At 48.7% G+C, this 24,332-nt stretch overlaps 1 protein-coding gene across 3 annotated transcripts in view; it reads right to left on the bottom strand.

Moving 5' to 3' along the window:
• Positions 1-5,753: 5,753 nt before the first annotated feature.
• The window catches only part of CFAP70 (cilia and flagella associated protein 70), a 35,957-nt gene continuing 17,378 nt past the window's right edge, over positions 5,754-24,332 (bottom strand). For 2 of the 3 annotated variants that reach the window (XM_061581011.1, XM_061581014.1), the window contains 6 exons: positions 22,812-22,964; positions 22,071-22,232; positions 19,616-19,705; positions 18,661-18,762; positions 13,929-13,976; positions 10,755-10,993 (listed from right to left, as the gene is read on the bottom strand). In XM_061581011.1, coding sequence (XP_061436995.1) covers positions 10,886-10,993; positions 13,929-13,976; positions 18,661-18,762; positions 19,616-19,705; positions 22,071-22,232; positions 22,812-22,964 — 663 coding nt within the window. In that variant the 3' untranslated portion in view covers positions 10,755-10,885. Of the gene's footprint in view, positions 7,105-10,754; positions 10,994-13,928; positions 13,977-18,660; positions 18,763-19,615; positions 19,706-22,070; positions 22,233-22,811; positions 22,965-24,332 lie in introns of those variants that run through there. The other variant, XM_061581018.1, reaches the window with a different exon arrangement.

Below are 24,332 nucleotides of genomic sequence, written 5' to 3'. Positions count from 1 at the left end.
ATCGTGTTATTTACTAGCCCGCTCACACACTCAGTAATTACCAATCTCTCGCTCACTTGTTCACCAATCGTGTTATTTACTAGCCCTCTCACACACTCAGTAATTACCAATCTCTCGCTCACTTGTTCACCAATCGTGTTATTTACTAGCCCGCTCACACACTCAGTAATTACCAATCTCTCGCTCACTTGTTCACCAATCGTGTTATTTACTAGCCCGCTCACACACTCAGTAATTACCAATCTCTCGCTCACTTGCTCACTCACCGTGTTATTTACTAGCCCGCTCACACACTCAGTAATTACCAATCTCTCGCTCACTTGTTCACCAATCGTGTTATTTACTAGCCCTCTCACACACTCAGTAATTACCAATCTCTCGCTCACTTGTTCACCAATCGTGTTATTTACTAGCCCGCTCACACACTCAGTAATTACCAATCTCTCGCTCACTTGCTCACTCACCGTGTTATTTACTACCCCGCTCACACACTCAGTAATTACCAATCTCTCGCTCACCTGCTCACTCACCGTGTTATTTACTAGCCCTCTCACACACTCAGTAATTACCAATCTCTCGCTCACCTGCTCACTCACCGTGTTATTTACTAGCCCGCTCACACACTCAGTAATTACCAATCTCTCGCTCACTTGCTCACTAACCGTGTTATTTACTAGCCCTCTCACACACTCAGTAATTACCAATCTCTCGCTCACTTGTTCACCAATCGTGTTATTTACTAGCCCGCTCACACACTCAGTAATTACCAATCTCTCGCTCACTTGCTCACTAACCGTGTTATTTACTAGCCCTCTCACACACTCAGTAATTACCAATCTCTCGCTCACTTGTTCACCAATCGTGTTATTTACTAGCCCTCTCACACACTCAGTAATTACCAATCTCTCGCTCACTTGTTCACCAATCGTGTTATTTACTAGCCCTCTCACACACTCAGTAATTACCAATCTCTCACTCACTTGCTCACTCACCGTGTTATTTACTAGCCCTCTCACACACTCAGTAATTACCAATCTCTCAGTCGTCAAAGTTTTCACTCACCACCTTACTTACTCAGCCACTCACTCACTCACTAAAATTTCACGAACTCGCCAAATCTTTTTCACCGATGCATTCACGTGATTTTTCACTCCCGTCATCCAATCTTACTCCTCCAATATTTCATTCACTCGTTCACCCAACCATTAAATCACCGTCAAACTCACTCAATCTCTTACTCATTCACTCTTCAAATGTTCATAGTCACTCACTCACTCAATCTTTCACGAACCAAACCTCTCACTCACCCGTCCACCAAACCCAGCCATTCAACCAGAGCCACTCATGTCGTTTCACTCCTGCCGCCTGTCATTACGGCAGAGACGCGCGTTGACGGTGCGCGTGCGAGAGTTGCTCTTGAGGACCGGTCCGCGTCGAGGCACGCCGACAACCGCGCACCGATGAGCTGATAACCCTCACCCAAGAGGTGCTCAGCCACCCACGCCTGCCATCGGAGCCTTTGTGATCGTTCACGTTAGCGAGCACCTGTGGCGGCCAACACGAACCACAAGGGGGGGGGGGAGGGTGGTGTGACCAGGGCTTATGCCGGGTTAACTCTGTCTCCCCCAGTACACATTTAAGGCTGAGTGGACCAAGGGGTCGACTGGCATTATTAGAAATTTTTGTAAGAGTTCATAACCGAAGTAAATAGGCACTATTGGAACCTCATTTGCCAGAAGAAAAAATATGATGTTTTTTTACCCTTTTATCTGGCAACAAAACTGACAACTTTTTTACAAGGAGTCATGTTTGCATAGACCACAATACCTGCAGTCAGAGTTATGTTTTTTGTTTGCATTACGACTGCAGGTATTGTGGTCTATGCAAACATGACTCCTTGTAAAAAAAGTTGTCAGTTTTGTTGCCAGATAAAAGGGTAAAAAAACAATTATCATAAATAGGCACTGTTAAAGAGTTTTTTGTTAGTCGTTTGCACGATACATTTGGCCGGTTTTCAATAGGACGAGTCCCGAATAGCAACTCAGAGCTAAAGCATAAATGCTGTCATGTTTAGTTGAAAGCCATTGGGAAAAGAAATATAATTTTAAAAAAATTATGTTACAAAACATTTCTGTGCATTTTTCGTGGGAGGATATCTGGCCATAATTGTTTACGGGCCAGAGCAGAAATTAGTGCCACGTAAGGTAGCAAAACGTTAATGCTGCCGATGTATTTACACGGCTAATGAGAGTGACATCGCCTTGATGATCCCACTCGCTTGAAATGGTTATCACATAACTCACCGTTATTGGTCACATCCAGAAATTGGAACCGCGACGGTTGTGCCAGCTCAAGTGAAATATCTGATGTGAGCTCGTGGGCTGTAAACCACGCCACGCTGGTCAGTGCGGGTTGGCGAAGACGGCAAGCATAGTCGTGGGACCATCGTGCAGGGGATTCTGTCTGCACTGCCCATTGTTTTACAAAACGTATTCATCAAGATCACTTAGTTTCAGTCGAGATGTCCGTTAACTATTTGGTTCTTTCGGTTAAGTCACGTCTAAAGATAAAATAATATATTAAATTAATTAAATTAAATTATCTTTAGACGTGACTTAACCGAAAGAACCAAATAATAATTCCTGCAGTCACGAAAGTTCTAAAATTAAGAATGTCCGTTAACGTTGGGCGCAGCTTCACTAACACGGGTGTGATAAAACGAATAAAAAATTATTTGCCATTATAAGCAAATTCCTGCTAGGGGCCGCCGACCCATAGTTACTTTGAGGTCGGTTAAAACGTGTACCGCTTTATTGTAAGCCTTCAGTGTGGTTATCCAACGAAGAGATTTGTTCACGCGATGGCAACGCGGAATTTCCACCGCTACGTTCCATCAGCGAAGACGCACGCCGCGCCAACGCTCGTTTTGCTGCGTATGGAGACAATGTAACTTGATGATCGGACGAAAGTGGAGATTAATAATACTCATCATTTGTGTTTCGATCGAGCGCCCTGCGCGCCAGGGCATCTCAGAGCGCTTTACACGCGAACCCATAAAAATATCTCCGTTAATACAGAAATCATTTCGTCAGCGTAGCGGGAGCAAGCGGCGCGGAATCCGGCGGTGTCAAGCAGCAACGCCAATGATTGACACCATTGATGCTCGACATTTAGCGCCATGTGCGCGTGGCATTCCGCAGGGCTCGCCTTACGCGTTGGGCGCAAGCAATGAAAAAAAAAACCCAGAAAAAAACACGCACACGCACAAAGATAAAGACAAAGATCCCCCGTATAGCCTTAACAGACTGTAGGGGCAAGTGCTGTTAGCGAGCACCTATGAAGGCCGGCACGGCACACGAGGGAGTGGGTGGCCAACACCACGCCCGGCCGCCTTTGTCTCCCTAGCGGCGATGTTTACACATCGCACTAGGTACTCATTTTAGGCTGAGTCGACCTAGGGGAGGCCCGGGACCGGTTCAGATAATCGTCACTGGTAGTTGGCCGTGAGCGGGAATCGAACTCGGGTCGTCAGGTTCATAGCGAAGCGCGCTAACCGCTACACTATCGCACGCACACACACACACGCACACACACACGCACACACGCACACACACGCACACACGCGCGCACACACACACACACGCACACACGCACGCGCGCACTCACGCGCACACGTGGCGGTGTGACAGCGCAAAGTAAAAAAAACCCATCAAGATATTAAAAGCTGATCTGGCTCTGGGAAGCGGAGAGGGACATCAGGGCCATTAGCAGGGGTCCGGTGTCGGGATAAATTTAGTCGGGGTGAGATCAGTGAGAAGACGATCGCATGAAGTCACAGCCCTGCTTCGGGTCTCTTTGTAAACATTCCTCCGCTGCCGCTGCCGTTGTGCGAAATCTGCTCTGGCCGGCGAGGCATGCGCCCACTAACTCAATTAAGCATCTCATCGCGCACACACGGGTCACTGACCTATCCGCGTCGAGTTCGAGTGTTCTCCACTGCTATTCGCATGTGTGGGAGTCCAGGCGGATGAAGCCGGAGTCTTTGCCAGCACATACCGTGCAACATCCCGAGGCTGTTTTGGAAAAACAAAAAAAATTGGATCTGCCATAACCAGTCACGTGTATTGTTCATGCCTGTCCTCGAAGCGCACTTGAGATAGTTTTTAGTTTGTTTTGTTTCAATAAGTGAAATGTAAAGGTACAGTCCTGCAATGACCAGTTCACGTGGGTGCAAGTGGAAGGGGTCCACTAGAAAGAGCTCAAGAGATGTGGGGTCCCCCCACACTTTATCCCGGCATGCGCGTCATGGCGATCCACGTAACTGTTTTTCACCAATTTAAACTACTAGTTAAGATAATTGATTTTTTACCCTTCTATCTGGCAACACAACTGACACCTTTTTTTTACAAGGAGTCATGTTTACATAGACCACAATACCTGCAGTCATAATGCAAACAAAAAACATAACTCTGATAATGTGCACTGTCCTTGAAGTTGATTGGTCCACACCCGAGACAGCTTTCCTTAGAGCCTAGTCTCACATGGGTTGGACCAGATGACGCCAAAAGGCGCACTAGTTACTAGTTAAGATACAGGCAGTGGTAGGGATTTAATCCGCTTCTTTGTGTCGTACGGCTGATGTAGACGCAGAGCAACAACTACAATTTCACATTTAGGTGGTCAAGCACAGACAACCGCGTCAGGAGTAGCGGAGTTTATCGCTCCGATTTCTCCTTCGTATTTGTGGATCGGGGCATTGCGTCGTTATTTGTTGTATGGTATGTTCTGGATGACCACAGTCGCACATCTGCCATGGTTTGTACGGATGCGTTTTAGGGTGGACCATGAGCTTCCTGGAACATCAAAACCAGAGATCTTTTGGGATTTAATGAACTTGCACCATTGTTTTCACTGCCACGTCGGGAGTTAAGAGTCGATCAGACAGCCTCTGGATTGCAAGTCCAGTGTGCTAACCATTACATCACGGCAGCATGGTCATCCTTGTTGCCACTCACTGGGTTTTAATTAAGCCATAGGAGAAATAATAACATAACAATTCGTATAAATTTAACATTTCATTTTTCAAAATGGAATTGATTATTCTCTACAGCCTACTGGTGTCGGTGGACCGATCAATGCTTTGTTTCAGGGGTGCCACGGTGGCGAGATGTTCACTACCTCACTTGGTATACAGGAGGTCGTGGGTTCGATCCTGACCCTGATTTCTGTAGTATATTTGGAGTTTGCATGTTCTTCCCGTGGTCGCATGGATTTTTCTCCGGGTCCTCTGGTATTTTCCTCGACATTTAGAAACATGCATTGAGTATTTGGCTGCTATAAATTCCATGTGATAAGCCACTTCGATAAGCAATCATTTGTGACCAAGGAAGCTTCTGAAAAATATCTATATATGTATGAGTGGGCCTTACCTGGTAAAATATATTTTTTTTACATTCAGTGTTTAGTCTCATCCTTGCCACGGCTGTCTCCAGTCGGATGGATTTAATCACGGACAGAAAATGTTTCTCTTTTGGCGAGAAAGATACGAACGCCGCTGAGATGGAGTGGTGATATCAGCTTGCGTGCAGGTGCCAGACGCTTACGACGCAAGCCGTCTAGTAAGGCGACGGCGTGGGGAGTGCTTCATCCAGCAGTGGCTTGATGATGGCTGGGCTGTTGATGATGAGTTTGTCTCACACTCACTGAGCCATAAATACATGAATTGAAAACCGATATAACTTTTTTTAATGCATACATTTTTCTCCACTTACACATTGCCTTAATTTGCCGCATGAAATAAAAAGGCATTCGCTTGAACAGCAAAAACAATAAAAATTGGAAACCTGGCAACTATTATTAATTTTAAAAAACGAATGTTTATTGTCAATAGAGTACATCGACGTGGCTGTACAGATGGAGCGTGACACTGCTCGCTATTCGAGGCTGTGAGCTCGTGTTTCACTTGTTGGCCGCTGTGTTCAACTCCAGCGCAGCAACTCTTGCTACCACCAGCTGCTCTCAGTGATGGATGCTGCACGAGCAGGAGATGACGAAACTATAAACCCTAGAAACAAAACGCGGCCAAAAGCTGAAAGTCCATACGCTGCAAATGGGAAGAGATGCAAGCGGTTTTGGAGCGGAGTGCGAAAGCTCGATCAATGTTAGCACCATCCCTAACCATAACTGACTATTCGACGAGTTGCTAACACTAGCCCTCCCTCTGACCATAATAATATCCTTACCGCTATCCAACCTGCCACCAGTACTAGTCCTACCCCTAACCTTTATCCTTACCGCTAAACTAAGCAACCAACCACGAGTACTAGCTCTGCTACTAACCCTAACCAACTAGCTAAGCAGCCACCGACACTAGCTCTATCCCTACGTCTAACCATAGCTTTACATCTGACTAGGCAATCAGTAACTAAAAACTATCCCACCCCAAACCCTAATCAACAGCACAGTATAGAGCCCTCCCTCTGACCCTAACAATATCCTTACATCTTCTTGGTTCTTTCGGTAAAGTCACGTAAAAGGGAAGTAATAAAATAATAAAAATAAAACATAATTTTATTTTATTATGTTTTATTTAAAAAATAAAACATAATTTTATTTTATTATGTTTTATTTTTATTATTTTATTACTTCCCTTCTACGTGACTTTACCGAAAGAACCAAGAAGATGAATCCCTGCAGTCACGAAAGCTTTAAATCGAAATATCCTTACACCTAACCCGCGAGCCAACCAACCACTACTACAAACCGCACTCCTAACCCCAACTGACTAGCCAAACGTCCACTAGTGCCAGCCATCTCACTACCCTCAATCCCACTTTCAGCATTTTATCGAAACAATTTTTCACGTTCTGCCCGCCGTTCAGTTTCAGTGTTGGCGGCACGTGGTGGGCGAACTGCCGCCGTTTAAACGCATACGAGGCGCGCGTGTGAGCGTGTGCGTGCGTGCGCACGCCGCTTTACGATCACTTGGCAAACGCGGCGGTGGCGCGCGGGCAACCGCGGAGCTCAGAAGGACGGGTTCCCGAACCCTGCCAGCCGCTGCCCCTCGTGGATTTCGCTCAAGAGCAGCTCGTCCTGCAGGTTGAGCTGCAATGCAAACGCACAGACAAGCGAACGGGCCCGACAGGTCAAAACGGACATCGTCCCCCGTACGGCGGTATTCCCGTTCGCCAATGAAGAGGGCAAATGATCCAACTCTTGGGGCCGGTGCGGGCGAAAAGTGAGACGCGGGTGAGCGCACTGCGTGCCGCGGCGTCACGGGACCCGCCGTCTCGTTAAGAGCAGGGGGGGAAGGGGGAGTTCTCGCAGTAAAATCCGAGACCCACTGACATGAAGTCACTGTGGAAATAGCACGTGCCCAAAAAGGCTGACACGGAGCGGGCTATAATGGTGATTTGAGTTGGGGACGTGGTGGCGTTGGGGCGTTGTGGGGGGGGGGGAGGTGAGAAAAAGGTTAAGGATAGCAGGCTAAGCGCTCGGTGGTGGTGGCAGTGGTAACAGTTGTGGTGGTGGTCGCGGTGGCATTGGGTTAATCGCTGCCTGGCCCAGTGCGGATTATACGAGGGCGCTTGGGACACGCGATAGCCAACACATTGCGCTCGTCACTCACATGCTTCCGGGCTGCAAAGTCGACATGGCGCACACCCCGTAAATCACACACGTGCTTGTGTTACTTTGGTTAATTAAAGACTCACCTCAAAGTGGAAAGTATACGTTCTAAATCGTCGAATGCACCGACACGGATTAACGCTCATGCAGAAAGAAGAGAAAATTGTAATGCTATGGCAAGGGCAAATTTGCAGGCATTTGCCTGGAAATCGTACTGCGCGTATAATCGGAGGGGCGATTGAGTTATCCCAGTGACTAAAAGAGGCAAAAGCACATTACAACAAGCTCGTGGGCCTCGCCGGGTGTACATTACGCGCTCAATTCCTGCCGCTCATCGATAACGAGGAAATGTGCACGTACAAGTACGGGCCTATTTGTAATTCCACTGCTGGATGAAGGCCTTCTCGCACCGCGCGAGCCACGGGAGTTGTTTGATCATTACCTCCCATGCTGGGCAGTGCAGGTTAGCGATAGCAGGGAGCACAGACACTGGGGCAGAGTACAGCGCAACAATGGATTATGCTGCATTGCCCTCTGTTGAGACAGCAGCCCCCTAGCCACCTACAACACCTGGATTATGCGTGGGTGTCACCCGTTCAAGCACTATGCAGGCTCCACAGCTGCTTAGCTTCTGACACCAAACCATGTGCGTTCTGGGTGATGTGATGATATGCAAACGGAAAACATTATTGACCAAATGAAGCTGGTTGGAGGATGCCCTGCAGAGATGGCACAAACCAGCTGAGAGCCTAATTGAGTCTCTTTATGAAGCGAAACCTGGGGGATAACACAGCGAGACATTACACACACACACACAGACAACACAGTGGAACAACTTTGCCACAGTAATCCATCAGCTTTGGTCCGGAGCTGGCTGTGACCTTGTTACGAACGTCCCCCATCGACGGCGCTTGCACGCGAATGGTTTGCGCGCGCACGCACACAGCCGATCTGGTGACCTCCGGCTCTACTCCCGTCAGTCGCTCAGTCCGGCTGTTAGAGCTCGCGCCAACAGCGACCGCATTCCGCGCACCGCTGTCGTTCCGCACCTATCCGGGGAAGCATTCTTCTCCTCTAGCGCCAGCCTTGACGCCAACGTAGGGCGTGCACGTGCCCTGTCCTGTCTGCCGCTGCCATCGCGGTGCTAAAGGAAACCGCCAGTGCCCACCCTTCGACCTTTTGTATCTCATCGCCGAGGTGCGGACGTGCGCGCGGCCGAGCGGGGACTGTCGTGGCACGCGCGTCTCCCGTTCTACGAGTGGATGGACGAGGGACGTGGAGGGTTTTGTCAGGGAATGTGGTGAAAAAAGACACGCAGCGCTTAGCGTGCGAGCTGTGGACTGAATTTCGATTTAAAGCTTTCGTGACTGCAGGGATTCATCTCCTTGGTTCTTTCGGTAAAGTCACGTAGAAGGGAAGTAATAAAATAATAAAAATAAAACATAATAAAATAATTCTCACGACGTTTCGGCCACAACGCAAGCAGCCGTCCTCAGGTGAAGAACAGGTCTGTCGGGGAGACAGCGTCTGAATGAAACAACACCACGCTTGGAGCGTATATTTAATCTGGGTTGGAAGGGGGTGAAAGGGCGCCTTGACAAAAGAAGTAGTACTAATCACATACCTGCATTCCCATAAATATGCTAAATTCCTCTTGATATGCAAATTATTTTGTCAAGGCGCCCTTCCCCCCTTCCAACCCAGCTTAAATATACGCTCCAAGCGTGGTGTTGTTTCATTCAGACGCTGTCTCCCCGACAGACCTGGTCTTCACCTGTGGACTGACTTCAGACAATTTTGGGGACGTGTGGATGTGCACGGTGTCCACAGTGATCTCCGAACCAAATCGTATAAGTGATGTTTGATGAGGTAGCCAGGAGGCTTAGAGGTCAGAGGTCAGAGCGCTGAGCAAGCACTGCTGAGATCGTGGGTTCAAATCCTGGAAAGCCGCCTGTGATTAAAGGACAGGGAGCATGGTACGTTTGGAATACCACTGGGAGCCATAAAGAGACAGAAAGAGAAACACGTGGATCAGAGAAGATGTGCAATTAAGTGACGTATTAATTCACAATTGGAACCTCATTTGCCAGTAGCAAAATATGATAATTGCTTTTTTACCCTTTTATCTGGCAAACAAACTGACACCTTTTTTTTTACAAGGAGTCATGTTTGCATTGACCACAATACCTGCAGTCGGAATGCAAACAAAAAAAACACAACTCTGATAATGTATGCACTGTCCTTGAAGTTGATTGGTCCACACCCGAGACAGCTTTCCTTAGAGCCTAGTCTCCATTGGTGTTGGACCAGATGACGCCAAAAGGCGCACTTGTTGTATTCATTGTAGAGATAAGCGTACTTGGGCAGGACCCATTGCAAGAAGTGACGAACACAGTAGTGGGAAGCCAAAGCGGGAACTCGTCGAGAGGTCATCCAGTGCAGAGACGGAGTGATGACATCAGATCGCGTGCAGCGGCTCGATGGGCTCTTTGTGTTGCGAGACAATGGGATGGCGATGGCTTGGGGAGTCTATCATCCAGCAGTGGATAGATGATAAATAACGATGAAGACGACGACTCCTGTGTCAACCACTGCCTTCCTCCCTTCTATGCCTACTTCTATGCCTGTCTTTGGGGCCGTCCATAAATGACGTCACGCGATTTTTGACGATTTTTGACCCCCCTCCCCCCCCTAGTCACACGGCGTCACAAAAAGTCAGCTCTGCCCCCCCTCCCCCCCCAAAAAAAAATAAAACATGCTACAAATCTTGATTTAAAGCTTTCGTGACTGCATGGATTCATATTCTTGGTTCTTTCGGACGATTTTTATAATTTTATTATTTCCCTTCTACGTGACTTTACCGAAAGAACCAACAATATGCCACAAATCGCTTTAAACTATTGTCAATGTAGTGCGTATTTAATGTGGCGCTGCACTCTGATGTTGTAGGAGAAAACATTTATTACAAAGTCTATTTCATCAAGTAGAACGTGTTGTCTATATTTATTTAAAGTTGCGCATTTTGATGTGACGTCACATTTCTCAACTCCCCCCCCCCCTCGTCACACATCGTCACAAATGTCTGAACCCCCCCCCCCCAAATAGGGGCGTGACGTCATTTATGGACGGCCCCTTTATGCTCGTCTCAATAACCTACCTCGATGCCGAGTGCTCTATCTTCATGCCTGTATGCTTGTGTCTTTGTCTATCTCTAAGACTGCCGCTATGCTGGTGTCTAAGTCTATCTCTAAGTCGGTTTCTACGCCTGCCTTGCCCACCTGCCCTCCTCTGCCCGTCTCCACGCAAGTGTCCGTGTGGTCGGCGCCTCGGACAGGCTTGCCGTGCCTGAAAGGGGCTCTCCTCTCCCCTGGCAGTGAGAAAGAACAGACACATTATGGCGTCCGTGGCGGGCGAATGGATTTCAGATGATGTAATTATACATAATTAAGCAGCATGGGCAGAATGCGTTTCCGGGGTGCCGTTGCCAAGCGGTCCAGGCATTTGGTGCGCAGGAGGCAAAGGGAGGAGGAGACGGAGGAGGGCGAGGGGTGGCGTGTGGTGTGCATGCGTGTGTGTGTCTGTGTGTGTGTGGATGTGTGTGTGTGTCTGTGTGTGTGGGGGGGGGAGCGGTGGTGGAGCGGTTAGCGCGCTGCGCTGTGAACCCGGCGACCTGAGTTCGATTCGCGCTCACGGCTAACACCGGTGACGATTATCTGAACCGGTCCTGAGCCTCCCCTAGGTCGACTCAGCCTCAAATGAGTACCTGGTGCGGTGTGTAAACATCGTCACTGGGGAGACAAAGGCGGCCGGGCGTGGTGCTGGCCACCCACCCCCTCGTGTACCGTTCCGACCTTCATAGGTACTCGCGAACAGCACTTGCCCCTACAATCTGTTAAGGCTACACGGGGGATCTTTGTCTTTGGGGGGAGGGAGGCGGTAATGTAGCGGTTAGCGCACGTCACTACGAACCCGGTGTCCCGAGTTCGATTCTCGCTCACGGCCAACACCAGTGACGAATATCTGAACCGGTCCTGAGCCTCCCCTAGGTCGACTCAGCCTCAAATAAGTACCTAGTGCGGTGTGTAAACATCGCCACTGGGGAGACAAATGCGGTGCGGCGTGGTTCTGGCCGGCCTTCATAAGTTGCTCGCTAACAGCACTTGCTCAAAAAGTCAGCGAAGGCTACACAGCGGATCTTTGTCTTTGTGTTGTGGGGAGGCGGTAGTGGTTTCAGGCACGGCGGAAGGACACGGGAGCAGGAGGACGTGGAGTGGCGTGCGGTGCTTGCGTGTGTGTAGAGAGCCCGCGGGAGGACACGGGAGGACCCTCTAGATTTGAAGCTTTCGTGACTGCAAGTATTCATATTCTTAGTTTTTTTCCGGTAAAGTCACGTAGGTAAAAAATCTAAATTAATAAAAGTAAAATAAAAATAAAATAAAAAATCACGACGTTTCGGAGGCAACACAAGCTTCCGTCTTCAGGTGGAACCGTCACAGCACGCTTGCTGTATCAAGTAAATGAGAGATTCCAAAGGATACTACCCCGTATATATGTTTTTATTTTACTTTTATTAATTTAGATTTTTTTACCTACGTGACTTTACCGAAAAAACCTAAGAATATGGGAGGACCCTCCTCTATCGTGGCGGGTGGGCGGGTGCGAGCGTGCAGCACAAAGAGAGGGCGGCCGTGCCACGATCAGGGTGGGTCACTGTGGGTCTCGCCCGCTCGGTGGTCTCGGGGGACCGGTGGGGAGGGGCTGCTGCTGTCGGGTGAGCAGCAGTTGCAGGACGGGTGGGGAGGATGACGGGAATGGAATTATATGGGGCCACCTTGAAGCGGAACGATCATCGCGTTCACCGTGATTATCTTCACCATGAGCAACTGCTGATCCAGTGCTGGATGAAGGCCTCCCCATGCCACCCTTCACAGTTCTGCGACACCACAATCCATTTCGCTAATGTCCATGAACCGATGCCATTGCTCCGTCTCCGCAGTGATCACCTCCCTTGGCGTGTGTTCTCTGGTCACTTTAAGATGTTTTCTTGTTCATGTTTTTGTTTGTTGCGGTTGCACCAGATTCAAGAGCCGAATGGCTCACAGGGCTATACCAAGTAAATGAAAACATAAATAAAAAAACTCTCCTTTGTAATTTTTCGTCAGCAGTCTCGTCCATCAGTCCCAACAGCCTACATAGGCTACACACAGATGTCGTGACCTTTGCTCTCCATGTGTGGACATTACTTCTCAAGTTCAAGTTTCTACGTCGATATGGCGAAGACTCGGGCTCCGAATGTAGAATAACTCACTGGAGCAGCTACGTTCGTCTTATAAGACTTGATGTGCCGGTATGCAGAGTCGGGTCGTGGTCCCATCTGCTGCTGCATTTAGCTCATCAGCATACGTGAACCCATGGGACCCCATTCATGTGGTCAACCAATGCCCTTCACATATCCACATTGGTGCAGCCATCTCTGTGATTAAAGCTGTTTCCATAACTTCACCCCAGCACTGCACTGAACAGACAACACTGCCCGCTCCTGCGCAGCACTCTTACCCTGTGATGGACAAAGTAAAACGCGTCGAATAGGTAAATGGACGAATGCTCAATTTTCAAGCTAATGCTGGAGGAGGGGGGCCTGACTGACAGCTTTCAGTGTGGCCAGATTAGTGGACCCCGATTTAAAGGGCGCGGAGGCTGGGCAGCTTCAGGGGTGGCGGTCCCATCTCAAATGTCCAAAGTTAACCCATTCCCAGCACGAGCTGTGCGACAAGGGCCGCAATGCAGAAATGCAAACACAGGGACTATGCGGAGGCCTTGGGGGAGGGGGGGGGGGAAACACAGCACGCACTCTCATCCCCTCTGCTCAGCCAGATGCCACGAGATCCCACGGTAATGTTCGCAAACAGCGGTACTTCACTCCACCGCTGAGGAACGATAAACATTCGCATCGTGCGAAGCCGCAAACAAATCTACAGAGTAACGCTCCTTTAGGAGCCAACCGTTTTGAAGCTCCCCAGAGGTACGGCCAATCAACGTCCACAGTGGAAGCAGCTGTTTTAAAAGGACGACTACGCGGTGGGTTTCATCAGGAGCTCATCGTTGGTTGACTGAGGATTTTATTTTCTCTCCATCGAATGACCTCCACAGGTCAGTGTGGACGGCAGCTGTCTTCCCCACCCAGCATCCGATCAAGCCCCCCCATCCCTTCCATCTCCCAAACCCTCAACCGTCCACTGGGTTGTGGAAGGCAGTGGCAGAGGCACCGTATGACAGGTGGGTGAGTCGACAAGGGAGCTCACCTTGACGGCGTACTTGTACGACTGCTCCGCCTCCAGCTGCCGCCCCGTCTTCGCGGACATACAGATGGGCGAACGGACGGACAGACACACGGAGAGGGAAAGACAGACAGCGGCGGTGGTGGCGGACAGGCAGTCGGTAACGTGCGTGGGTGCGTGCATGCGCATTTGTTTTTGGTAAAAAAAAAGAGAAAGAAAAAAATGAAACACAGTAACAGAACATCAGTAAGCTCTTTTCCCACCAAAACAAAACACAACCCCGCGTTGTTTCGGTCTCTGTGAAGGTCCGGCCATAGAGTGTTTATTCAGCGAGCCAATACAAAAAGCGAGGAAAGGGAGGCGTGCGGGAGTAGTGGGATGGGGGGTAGGGGGTACGGGGGGGGAGAAAAAAGAAGGCCGAAAAAAAAGAAAAGAAAAAGGAAGGGGCTTTTATTTTTGCCGTGCGGTCGGCGATGGGGTTGGGACTGGGGTCCTCCCTCATTGAGCCCTGACACAGTGGCGGTGACATGGATGTAGGGCTGCCGTGGTAATGCTTTGGCAGCTGCTGACAGAGCCAGAATGGACAGACGCACCCGCGGTGTAAATGACTCCCACCCTAAACAGCTCTTAAAAAAAATCTAAAAGGAGAGGCCTTCCCAACGCCCAGCACCCCCCCCCCCCCCAACTTTCTCCCCCTACCCCCCAGATTTCTAGCCTCTATCCCAAACCAGCGCTGTGCGTCTCGTTCACCCCACCCCCTCCTCCTCCATCCCCCACGTCTTCCCGTCTCCCCGTCTCGTCATCCCTCCTCCAGCTAGCCCCCTCGCTAGCGTCGCCCACAGCTGTACATGAGCAGCCCCCCCACCCCTCCCACCCCCCTCCATAGGTGAACGGCACAAAGGGCGCGATTCAGCTGGACGGCTCATTCAACGTTTTGCCTCTCGCTTGTTAATTGGTGCCAATTAGATTTGGTGAACAACCTAATTACAATTATGGGATGCGACGGTGAGTTCGTTTAGAGAGGGTGGCGATGCAATCTCGTGTTTGGGATGTTTTGGTATTTGTCTTTGAAAAAATATTTACGTTTGTGTTCTAGTAATTTGAATTATGTCAGCAAGATATAAACAAGCCGGGGCTTTATTAGTGCAAGGCTAATGTGCAGCACTTGTGTTTATATACTCGCTAAGTGAGAGTGCATGTTTAATAAACGCACACAACCTTTTTATTGCTTATCCTTTGTTGACATCTGTACACACTGCATTAGGCTTAATTTGCTGTTAATTTAAACTAATAAACTAATATAAATTGATCTGCAATGCTTGGTAGCATCTGAATGACATAATATAAACAGTAAAGGAAAATAAACTCCACGTGTTATTGATAACAAAAAATTAAAATACATCCAGTTGTAGGATTAAAAAATCAAATCCTGGCCAGGTTCAAGTCAACCCCATTATCAATCATCATCTCTTCGTGGTTGGAAAAATGAGAACCACCTGTTCAGACTGCACCTCATCGTGTAAAGTCAACAGTCATTATAATAATAGGATAAGACAAGCCTTGCCATAGTAATATGGAATCTCCACCTCTGGTCCAAGGATGGCCACAAAATAAAAACAACAAATATTTTAAATATACTTTAAGGCCAAAGTCTCACAAGGAGCTTTGAGCGTTGGTTCCACGCCTCCAAGTCCTTGATCGAACAATGTATTTAATTTGTGAAATGTGTGCATTAGAAACTGTGTTTATTATTATTAGTGCACTAGCGATGTTACTGCCAGTCTAACCACTGAATCTCTTCAGCAATTCAGCTGGAAAGCTCATGAAAGTCACATAAAAGTCACGTGAAAGTCACTCAATTTTCATTCACGAAGCTTCATGCTCACGTTGGCAAGTCTGAGACACGCAGCCTGGGTGCGTAGCCGTAAGGCAGAACTATTTGTAGTTTTGGGTTGTGCCTGCCTTCAACACAAGAATAGGACATCTTTTTCTTGTTCATAGTCCTTCAATCCAGACAGAGATAGATCGCTTGTCGGTACATAGCTGTTGTGGTTCCAATGTCTTGATGTGGCCAATTACAGTGAATTGTGTGATAACGACTTGAAATGAATGGCCGTATACATACATTGGAACTACTAAAGCTCTGCTATCTGAATTGGTACCGAAATATCTGCTCTGGACCATGGACTATGAGGACCAAATAGGACTTTCAAAAACTTTTGGCGGGTCACACTTTAAAACACGCTTCGGTCATTTTGGAAGCGCGCGTTCAAACGCTGTACCCCTTTGCCCGATCGCTCGTGCTTTGTAAATGGCCTCTTGTTTAATAAAAAAAAAATTATATTCGAAACGGTATTTTTTCAAAGCTCGGAAATATTCCTCTCCAGTACCCCAACGAGTGCGGGCTATGAAGCTCGCCGCATCGGCAGCATGTAATTTGCGGACTGTTTTTTCAAGTGGCAGGCACCATGTGGCCACGATGCCGTACGAAATAAAGTCGCGTCTTGCCTGCCGGCCCGAAACGTTCCGTACCCCACTCCCACCCCCTCCCCTCCCCGCCACCCCTTTGCTTTTAGGCAGCGAGCGTTTCGGCAACGGGGCGCGGCGGTGGCATTGAAAAGCGTCGCGGTGAACGCCGGGCGCGTCGCTTTATTCTCATTAATCTGGCTCTGAGAAGTGGGCCTGGCGACAACGTGTGAGCCGGGCCTGCCCTCGGGCGCGGGGAGTTGGGAGGGCGGTGGGGGAGGGAGGGAGTCAGGGCAACCCGTGGGGTCCTAGCGGTGGGGTTACGGGGAGGGGGCGGGCGGTGGAGAGGAGATGTGCTCGGCACACAATGGCCAACTACCATCTGAGAAAGAGAGAGAAAAAAAAACCTTGGCCGAATACACATTATAATAGAGAAAGGTAAAGGTGTAGCCCTGCAATTACTTGCTCACATCACTGCTGGCGGAAGGGCCTTAACTAGAGGAAGCTCAAGAAAGTGCCTCGAAAGGGTATTTGGCCTACTCTCCCACTTCAGAATTAATCAATTAATCCTCAGATCTCAGGAACCAAGAAGGACTGATCCTAGATATTTGAATGGGAGATTGTCTGGGGACAATAAGTGTTGCAGGCTTGGGCTGCGAGCTGGCCAGGTGATGTCAGCACAGTAATGCACTTTTGAATGTATTCGTGTGGAGTTTTGAGGGTAACCCTCTTATATGCATGGTGGGTTTTCTCTGGGTAGTCCAATTATCTTCCTCAAACTCTCATTAATGGTTTTGCCAAACATCCCAATGCAGCAAACGAGTCTCTAGATTCGTTGTGGGGTTTTTTCCGAGACAATGGCATTACTATTATAGTCGGAGACAATTTTATAATTGGAGATTTGAGCCATGACTCAACCCCAGAACACCGCAGGAGACATCACACGGACTTTGAAATGTCCATGTCAGATCAGAAGGTGGTCTTCAGTGATAACAGCGCCCAGCAGCATATCCCGGGCAGGCTAGAGCAATCAGACCGTCAACCCCGTGCAAATTGGCTCACTGGCGAGTGAGCCAACTGCTGGGCTCCTGCAATTCTTCACCCCCGTACCATCATCACTAGCACTCCCACAGCCTAGAGCCCTCGTTTATTCATTCATCCCCCAAATAAACCCCATGGTGCCAAGGCCTCCAGAGCCAGCGAGCGGTAGGGCAGGGGCCAGCGCTCGGTGAGAAAGCGACGGCCGTGCAGCGCACGGGGAGGGGCGGCGTGGGGACCCCCGACCACGCTGTTGACAGACGCCCGAGGAAGCGGCCTAATCCCATTTGACGGAGGCGGGAAAACGCGGAGCAGGACCACCACCGCCGCTGACCGCGGTAGAGGAGAAAGCTACCTGTCCTCCCGCCTCACTCACCTCCCGTTATCGTCGTCGTTGCGGTGCACACGTGCACATTTTTTACAGATGGTCGTTTGTGTCGATGCACAAGATGCACTTGGGAGTAAAATGAAAACAAATGTTGACGAGAGTGAGGGAGGGAGAAATAACTAAATGTTTGGCTGTGTAGGCAGACATTCAGGCAGATAGATGGACTGGCAAGTAGACGGGTGCTTCGTTAGATAGGCAGGCCGATAGACAGACAAGCAGACAGCTAAGTAGACAGACAAATAGACAGACAGAAAGACATATGGGCAAAGGGAAATCCGAATTGGCAAAAAAACAAAACAATTCCCCTCTCAAAATGGGTCTTCAGACTCAGCAAGGCTCTCTTTAGAAATCAAAGCAAATGTTTTATATCTATAGAAAGATTCATACAGAGAGGCACAGAGACTAAAGCCAACAAAGGCTGATAAAGATTGAGGGAAGCGACCGACAGATGACCGGAGATCATCGGGGCAATTAGAGGCATCGCACGGGGAGATCGTAAAATGCAGGGCGAGTGACCGGCACAGCGGAGAGCGGGGCGGCTCACAACGGAGGTTTTGGTCGCGTGCACAGTGGCGTCATGGGGGCGCCTGGGGTTGAATCTTGGCAGCGTCAGGGTCCAATTCCACCCCAGGGCCATTTAATGCGGCCAATTAGGCACCATCAATCTGACAAGTCCACGCCATACTGCGTTTACTTCTCGAGCCAACTCGAGTCTGCGGCTCCAAGGTTTAAGAAAAAAATTTGTATGCATTTCATAAGTTGAATTAACTTTAGTACAATAAAGCATAGTCAAATAACCTCCCCTCCCCCACCACGACCCGCATGGCATAGTTTACTGAAAGAGCCACAGAAGTAGGAGCTCACCTGTAGACACACGAGCGCCAGGTAGGCCCACACCTCCGCATTGCTGTTGTTGAGGAAGTTGGCCTCAGCCAGGGCGTCCTCCGCCTCGGTCAGTTCTCCCAGCTGCCAGCGGCACACGAGGGGGAACCACCAAGTCGAATTTCACGGCACAGCGTAAAGGGCATGGAAATTATAATGCCCCTTTTCCGTTGGCACATCTGAGCTGCGCTGGCGCGGGACCGTCAGTACAGGTTATTTTTTCACTCGCTTACTTTCTTGAGCCAAGCCAGAATCATACTGGGGAAACTCCGGCCTCACAAGACATATGAATCGGGCTCGGGGGAAAAGTAGGGTCAGGGAGAAATCATTTTCATTTTATGCTCATTAATTGTGTGTAACGTTGGTGGCATCGATTGGGTTTTGCGGCAGAAAAACAACAAGTTGCCGATTCCTGAACCGCATCAGCTGGCCTGGCATGGCTCCGTCACGGTTCAGTTGGACATTGGAAAAGGGATAGCAGTGGTATAAAACTAAAAACGAAACTATTTTTTATTTCACCAGGTAAGGCCCACTGAGCTGTATAGCTCTTTTTCAGAAGCGACCTGGCCACAAATGATAGCTCAACAAAGTGGCTTATCGTTTAGCCAAATACTCTAAACGCACGTTGATTCTAAATGTGCAGGGGAAAACCAGAGGATCCGGAGAAAAATCCATGCAACCGCAGGGAGAACGTGCAAACTCCAAATATGCAGGTGTCAGGGTCGGGATCAAACCCACGACCTCCTGCATACCAGGCAAGCTTGTTAGCATCTTGCCACCGTGGCGTTCAATAAATGCCGAAGACAGAGCCCTGTGGCATAGAAGAGTCGATCTCGCGGTCTGTGATCGGATCGAGGCAGGAAGGAAGGACGGGTTATTGCAGCGTATATCAAATTAATGTAAAGAGTTGCCAAGAAGCGTAAAAGTTGTGGCTGACCCTGTAGCAGGAGATGGCGACACCCAGCCAAGACAAGCAGGACGGAGACAGCTTGCAGGCACGGAGATACGCTTCTTTGGCCTCCTCAAACTGTGAAACAAACAATACCGACAAAGTGAGTCACCCAGGCCTCGCACATGTACATCCGCAGCCCTTTTTTCTATCCACTGCTGGATGAGGCCCTCGTCACGCCGTGTGAGTCGTGGGATTTGATTTAACCATACTCCATCCTGCCGGTCAATGTGGGTTGGTGAAGGCAGGGAGTGTAGCTGTGTTCGCATACTGCAGTAGAACAATGGATTTGTGCAAAGCTTCTCATATCCCCCCCCCCCCCAACCAAAACGTAGAGACTATAAATGGTAATATATCGGTACAATATTAGGAAAATATCGTAAATTAGCATTTCATAATTTTGTGTCTAATATTTGTGTAAGCACGCTACATTATATTAATCATGAAGAAATCCACAGGCAAGGGTGCGTTTAAATGCGAATGCCAAACATTCAACCAGGCCCCCCAGACCAATGTATTTAGCAGCATTGTTTTGTCAGATAGAGACGGTCACAAGTTGCAACCTCGTGATGGACAAACCCTTGATACTTCAGTTTGACGAAATAATGCTACTTTATAACTCATAATAGACCAAGACAGCGCATAATCATTTTATATTGTATTATACATAACTCAGGACACGTCATGCACTATTTATAATACTTATAGAGCTTCACTGCTTTAATCAACACTTTTTTCAAACAAGAGTTGTTTTTAGCAAGGTCAAGGGTATATCAATAAGTCAGCAGCATTTTGAAATAAACCAAACATTTCTAATTGATCGCTGCTCATAAAAACCACTCTGCATTAAATGCATAAACACAGCGGTTACTTAGTCGAGGTGGCAACACTAATTCAGTAGCAAGTGGGAGCAGCTACGGGCGGCAGTGCGCGGATCTTCGCAGGACCATAGAACCCCAAGCCATCATTAACAACCGTACATCCATAGGCATGCAAGCGACGTGCGACCGGGTGACCCGGCTCTTCCGCAGCCCGGTTACGGTTACCACGTCGCCAGCGTGCCCGGGGTCGGCTTGCCGAGGCCACGGGATGGGGGGGGGGGGGCGGTGGAGATGGCTGCGGGACATCGGGACCGGCGTGCGATCACCCTGATCACCCCTCTCGGTTTCGAGTGACATCACATGCCTGGCCGCCGGGCAAGCGCGCTATTTCTGGGGCGATGGCCTCATCGGGGGATACGCTTTCCTAGCCTTCTAAAGGCAGTCGTATCCACGGATATATAAAACCCGGCTAAACATTCGCGGGAATGTTAACGACGGACGCCCCGCGGTAAACAGTTTTGCGATTCAAAAATCAGATGTTCGTGCCGCCGTGATAAGTGGGGTTGCAGGCTCAGGCTTAATCTCGTCATCCTGCCGCGGCGGGTTGAATGGGACAATGTCGCTTCGGTCACCTTGCCACGGGAGTTGCGCAAAAATGGGGGTAAAAAAAAAATCCACATTAAGTCGCCATCCGCGGAGATGACAACGGCGGCGCCAATGCGAAAGCACGCGCGGATTTATGCGTTAATGTAAGGAATGTTTTTATACAGCGCCAAGGGAAGGGTTGTAATCTACGTTGCATGACAAAGGGGGGAACTGTGCGTTGGTCGCATTGCCCGCGAGGTGCCCCACGCTTTACACGCGCCGTCCTAAAGGGGGGCTCACTCTCAGAACGAGCTAATCACCTCTGAGTGGACTCACTTTGTACCGTGCTCCAATTAAAATCAAACACATTCTGTGAATGATGAAATAACGCATCACAATAGAAAAATAGGTGCAGGCTGGAATGGCCACACTACCAACTCTCATGAACTGGTGGTCTACACAATAATTCAGCCGTACTTTCAGCGACATTAAGTCAGTGGTTTAGACAAGGCTGACAGCATTATACATGCAATGTGGTGGTCACATGACACGCACACAATGCATAATGGGAGTCATGCCTTCTTATTCTTTGTGAGCAGCGTGCCTTTGCTCGTTATTATTTCCATATTCTGCTTTGTTAGCAAGGAGAGGCAAAGGAGCAAGCCAGCAGCAAGGGGCAGTGGGCGGAACGATAATGTGTGGGTGAGCTGTGCCCCATCACCAGGGGTGCTACGGTGGCAAGATGTTAACTACCTCGCCTGGTGTACAGGGGGTTGTGGGTTCGATCCCAACCTTGACGCCTGTATATTTGGAGTTTGCATGTTCTCTCCGTGGTTGCGTGGATTTTTCTCCGGGTCCTCCGAGTTTTCTCTCCACATTTCGAACGCGTGTTTAGAATATTTGGCTGCGATAAATTCCCACATGATAAGCCACTTCTTTGAGCTATCATTGTGATAGCCAGGTCGCTTCTAAAAAATATCTATTTCGCTCAGTGGGCCTTTCCTGGTGAAATAAAAAATTGTTAGTTACTTAGGTACCTGTGTGTCTCGCGTGTAGATGGAGGCCAGGCGCATGAGCACGGCGCGCGTGTCCGACGCATCGCTCGTGAAGCTCAGCGTGCGCTGGTAATGATCCTTGGCCTCGTCCACTCGCCCCGTCAACAAGCACACGTGACCCAGTTGGGCCCAGCCGTCAGGGTCCTGTGGCGGGACCACAGCGTGAGTTGGTCAGAGGGGTTGAGAGAGGGGGGTGCGGGGAAAGAGACAATGGCCACTCACGGCGATGTCACGCAAGTTTAAAGTTCCTCGGGTGCTTTCCCTCCCTCGGCTGCCACTCTGTTGTTAGTCTCGACCAATGGGCATCATCATCCATTCTTCTCGTGACGTGTCCTGCCCAAACTCACTTACTTTTATGAACATTCACTAAGTGTCTGATTTGCATTTGTTCAGTGATTTACGTTTTTCCTGTCCGTTTCTCTCAATCCAATTCCCAGCATGCTTTTCTCTATGCTTCTTTATACACATGAGCCTTTGTTTCCCCTTTCTGCAACTCAAATGATCCCAATTGGCCTCAAATGGCTTTTTGTGCTCAGTTTGCTGTCCTTCGCCGCACCTCCGATGAGCACGGTTGGCTACGTACGGTGCGAAAGAAGTTCAGCAACATACGACAGATTCCGACAGCGATATGTGATTGATGATTATGACGACGGCAGTTGCGATGAGAGAACTTAAACAGCCAAACCCAGCGTCGGAGCTAAACGGGACGTGTTTCAACATCACCTGGTGGTCTAACCGCACGGCGTCACGAAGCGCCACCTCCGCCTCCTTCACCTCCCCGCGCAGCATGAACAGTCGCGCCAGCGCCGTGCAGTAGCGTCCGCTCTCCCGCCCGCCGGCACTCACCAGCTCCAGCGCCAAGGCACGCTCCGCGAGCTGGAACAGAATCAGAATATTTAACTGGAGGAATCCGATGAGCTATGAAGCTTTCTCACAGAAGTCCAGTCGGGGCACGGGATCAGAACGTTACAACAAACAAAACAAAAATACGATAGGAGTGCACGGTATAGGATAGGTAAACAAATCACTTTAAAAAATATACAAATATAAATAAACTATTTTATCTTACCAGGCAAAGCCCACTGAGCTATTAGCTTCTTTTCAGAAGCGACCTAGCCACAAATGATAGCTGAGCGAAGGCGCTTATCACGTGGAAATTTATAGCAGCAAAATAATCTAAATGCATGTTTCTAAATGCGTTTAAATTGTTTAACGGTAAGAAGAGCACAATAATCACAACGCAAAAGGTGACTTATCAACATGAGATGAACGTGAGAGTATTATTCGAAGAAATCATGATGGCATTTATAAACGGAATCACCCTGTAAATAGAAAAATAGTTATAGTTGAAAACAGTGGACGCAATCCCAACTCACTTGCCGCTTTTGTGATTGCCGACAGTACTGGGAATTTTCAGTTGTGCTGTGAATGAGCGCATTGCAGAAGGCACACGACTTTGCGTGGTGTGAAATAGCGTGGAAACCTTCCAGCTTGTAATACAAAAAAACAATTAACAGCAGAAATTGCCCGGAATGTTGGTGAAATGTTCCCGCGCTTTCGATTAGTTCAGTTGGCTACGTACGGTGGGAAAGAAGTTAAACTTACATACAGCAAAACGGAAGAATGTGATCGTAGGATTCTTCCCATCCACCATGCCTTGCATGCCACGTGTCATCACCATAACAAATACAATTTGATTGACAGGCTCCTGTCAATCCACTCCTGGATGAGGGCCTCCCCAAGTTGGTCAGTGCCGGTTGGTGAAGTGGGAGGACAGGAGAGGGGGGTGTGGGGGAAGAGACCCAGGACTGGTTCGGATATCATAATCATTGATTTTTGCTATCCAAAGCTTGGAATTAAACTGAGGTAGCAAGGTTGATACCTCAGTGGGTTAATGATTGCATTAACCACTACACCACTGCTCCCCTTCATCATCACACTGGGTGTATAATACACATGCTTTATTGTTCTGATAAGTTTTTCATCATTTATAGAGTCACAGATGTGTCTAGAATGGTGACAAAAACATTTTTTCTTTAGGAATATTGGTTTATTTTCAGTATTAAGTTCAGATTTCCAAAAATGATCCTACCGCCTCTTTATATAATTATTCATAGGTAAATATTACCATATGAATTTTAGGCAATTCACTTAAAAAAACTAAAACGACTATAATTATGAATGATTATATTATGACACTGATTACAATCATCATGTTATTAATGATGAGGATGATAATGATGA

The sequence above is a fragment of the Lethenteron reissneri genome, chromosome 8, assembly GCF_015708825.2.
Source record: "Lethenteron reissneri isolate LAM-NWPU_2019-01 chromosome 8, ASM1570882v1, whole genome shotgun sequence".
NCBI classification, from domain to species: domain Eukaryota; kingdom Metazoa; phylum Chordata; class Hyperoartia; order Petromyzontiformes; family Petromyzontidae; genus Lethenteron; species Lethenteron reissneri.
Note: the sequence above shows the minus strand (reverse complement) of the source record. Positions and strands in the feature narration are given on the sequence as shown.